Source organism: Oncorhynchus keta, unplaced genomic scaffold, assembly GCF_023373465.1.
Source record: "Oncorhynchus keta strain PuntledgeMale-10-30-2019 unplaced genomic scaffold, Oket_V2 Un_contig_12497_pilon_pilon, whole genome shotgun sequence".
Lineage (NCBI taxonomy): Eukaryota > Metazoa > Chordata > Actinopteri > Salmoniformes > Salmonidae > Oncorhynchus > Oncorhynchus keta.
In genome coordinates, this window is record NW_026277893.1 from 5,565 (window position 1) to 9,390 (window position 3,826).

At 44.4% G+C, this 3,826-nt stretch overlaps 1 protein-coding gene across 1 annotated transcript; it reads right to left on the reverse strand.

Annotated features, from left to right (window-relative positions):
• Positions 1 to 1,072: 1,072 nt before the first annotated feature.
• Positions 1,073 to 3,349, reverse strand: LOC127917942 (putative N-acetylated-alpha-linked acidic dipeptidase; the record flags this gene model as incomplete). The annotated part of the gene is made up of 3 exons (XM_052501106.1): positions 3,148 to 3,349; positions 2,771 to 2,890; positions 1,073 to 1,155 (listed from the first exon to the last, which is right to left on the reverse strand). Coding segments are annotated over exons 1-3 (279 nt in total), but the record flags the coding sequence as incomplete, so codon positions are not given.
• Between the last annotated feature and the right edge of the window lie 477 nt (positions 3,350 to 3,826).

Below are 3,826 nucleotides of genomic sequence, written 5' to 3' on the forward strand. Positions count from 1 at the left end.
TAGAGTTACCAGCCTCAGAAATTTCAGCCCAAATAAATACTTCACAGAGTTCAAATAACAGACACATCTCAACATCAACTGTTCAGAGGGGAGCGTGAATCCGACAATCATTGTCAAATTGCTGCAAAGAAACAACTACAGACAGAAGATAGAAAAGTGTGTGTGCTCATTAGTAGAGGCTTGTCCTGACTGTTTGAGTGTAGAATGACCCCAGGATGTCTGGCCACTCAGCCAACAATTGACAGAAACGGACTGGTTCCTCTTGACGGAGACAGAGTAAAGGTTATATCACGCGCACCAGTAACAGAGCTCTTGTTCTGTTTGGAGCCTGTTTCTGGGCCAAAGACTCATGTTCTCTGTGTGTGTGACCAGTGCAATGCACTATACATCATCTGGGCCGACAGTCAAAGGCGCTTGCTTGTCCAACTTGGGGAACCAAGCAGCTACTGTTAGAGGAAGTATGTATGGAGGGACTTTATTAGTTTAAGGTAGAATTTCCACCACAATATAAAAATTACATTTGTGTTTGTGGATTAATTTTACTTCTGCAAGATGCCTTTATGAAGTTTGTGTGCTTCAAAACCATTCGTTATGTTTTTGCCCATTGAATACCATTCAAAGAGTGTTGAAAAAAAACCCAACGCTTATTTCCTGGAAAGAAACGCTACAGTGTAATCCTGAAATAGACAGTTGATAGACAGCTGATTTAAGTTTACCTGTTTGGTGATGTCGACACTGTTGGGTGTGGAGAGAGGGGGTGCAGTCTATCCTCAATGTGTACATACCTGCAACACACACAAAAAACACACACACACACACCTGAGTGTCATTTTCACATGTGACAACCCACACAACCCCTCCCCCATCACACACACACACACACACACAAACTCACCCTCTATTGCTGAGTCTGCATTGGATGTAAGCCACTGCTCCTCCTGCAGCACTCTTGGGCGTTTTCCTGTCAAGGAGAAAGAGACAGGACAGACATTTAGATTAGAGTTTAGTCATCTCTGTTACCAGAGCACTACAGTACACGTTTCGCCACAACCTCACATAATGAGTGTAGTACCTCAGCCCACTCTGTTGATCCCAGCAGTCCAAACTCTTCTGCATCCCAACTGGCAAATACTATGGACCTCCTGGGCCTCCAGCCTATAGTGAACACACACACACACACACACACACACACACACACACACACACACACACACACACACACACACACACACACACACACACACACACACACACACACACACAGACACAGACACATACACACACACACGCACAAAGTCCATAGAAAACACACACTTGGCAAAATACATTGAACCTATAAAATATACAGCACTTCTCAGAGTCAAACATAATATGAGGAAACAGGCCTGACAGAACATTCTAGAACAATAAATGAGGAACTATTCCAGACTGCTACAGTATGGAGAACATTCTCTAGAACAATACAGAGAACTATTCCAGACTGCTACAGTATGGGAACATTCTAGAACAATACAGAGAACTATTCCAGACTGCTACAGCAGTATGAACTACTCCAGACTGCTACAGCAAACATTCTAGAACAATACAGAGAACTATTCCAGACTGCTACAATGGGAAACATTCTAGAACAATACAGAGAACTACTCCAGACTGCTACAATATGGGAACATTCTAGAACAATACAGAGAACTACTCCAGACTGCTACAGCATGGGAACATTCTAGAACAATACAGAGAACTATTCCAGACTGCTACAATATGGGAACATTCTAGAACAATACAAAGAACTCCAGACTGCTACATGGCAACATTCTAGAACAATACAGAGAACTATTCCAGACTGCAGCATGGGAAACATTCTAGAACAATACAAAGAACTATTCCAGACTCCAGAACACTAGAACAATACAGAGTACTGCTACAGCATGGGAACATTCTAGAACAATACAGAGAACTATTCCAGACTGCTACAATATGGGAACATTCTAGAACAATACAGAGAACTACTCCAGACTGCTACAGTATGGGAACATTCTAGAACAATACAGAGAACTACTCCAGACTGCTACAGCATGGGAACATTCTAGAACAATACAAATAACTATTCCAGACTGCTACAATATGGGAACATTCTAGAACAATACAGAGAACTACTCCAGACTGCTACAAGCATGGGAACATTCTAGAACAATACAGAGAACTATTCCAGACTGCTACAGCATGGGAACATTCTAGAACATACAGAGAACTATTCCAGACTGAACAATACAGAGAACAATACAGAGAACTATTCCAGACTGCTACAATATGGGAACATTCTAGAACAATACAGAGAACTATTCCAGACTGCTACAGTATGGGAACATTCTAGAACAATACAGAGAACTATTCCAGACTGCTACAGCATGGGAACATTCTAGAACAATACAAATAACTATTCCAGACTGCTACAATATGGGAACATTCTAGAACAATACAGAGAACTACTCCAGACTGCTACAGCATGGGAACATTCTAGAACAATACAGAGAACTACTCCAGACTGCTACAGCATGGGAACATTCTAGAACAATACAGAGAACTACTCCAGACTGCTACAGCATGAGACCAGTCATCCATACAGAGTTTTGCAAGCAGATTACACCTGTGTTCAAGCTGTTTTATGTCTTTATGATGCAGCTGTAGTCATAAAGACTTGTCTCAGTACATAGTGGTCTGTGTGTGTGTGTTTTTAAATGCATGTGTGTGTTAATCTGACCCCCCCACACACCTTTTCTGAGCAGTTTCCCGGCGCTCCTTACACTCTCGTGCACCACGGCAGCTCCCGTTACCGGGTCGATCCCCCCGAACACCCAGGCATCCCGGTGGCCCCCAAGGATCACATAGCGGTCTGCCAAAAACGGAGAGAGGAGGGGGGGTCACAATCAGCATCTACGGTGATCCTAATTCTGTTGTGAATCAAGTGTTGTGCCAGGTATTTGAAACAAAACAGTGATGATAGTTGTTGGTGTTGAGTTGTGTAGAGGAAGCTCCAGACTGTGTACAGCCAGCTCTGAACTGTCTCCCAACGTCTTGTCCCCTGGCTTCCATAAACGCGGTCAACAGGCCCTTACTAGAACATTCAGAGAAGGCTATGGGAAGTGGTACCTGGCTCCACGGCCCCTCGTAACCTCCCGATGACGTTGTATATCCGGGTCACCTGGTTGTTGGTGTGGATGTTCATACGCACCTTCCTGAGAACCACAGAGAGGAGTCAGAGACAGAGAGGAGACAGAAACAGAGACAGAGAGGAGACAGAGACAGTGAGGAAACAGAGACAGAGAGGAGACAGAAACAGAGACAGAGAGGAGACAGCAGAGGAAACAGAGAGGAGAGACAGAGAGGAGACAGAGAAACAGAGACAGAGAGGAGACAGAAACAGAGAGAAACAGAAACAGAGAGGAGACAGAGAAACAGAGACAGAGAGGAGACAGAAACAGAGAGGAAACAGACAGAGAGAGACAGAGACAGAGACAGAGAAACAGAGAGGAGTCAGAAACAGAGAGGAGACAGAGACAGGAGAGTCAGAAACAGAGAGGAGACAGAGACAGCGAGGAAACAGAGACAGAGAGGAGACAGAACAGAGACAGAGACAGAGACAGAGACAAGAGAGGAGACAGAAACAGAGAGGAAACAGAGACAGAGAGGAGACAGAGACAGAGAGGAGACAGAGACAGAGAGGAGACAGAGAAACAAACAGCGAGGAAACAGACAGAGAGGAGACAGAGACAGACAGAGGAGACAGACAAGACAGAGAGGAGACAGAGACAAGACAGAGAGGAAACAG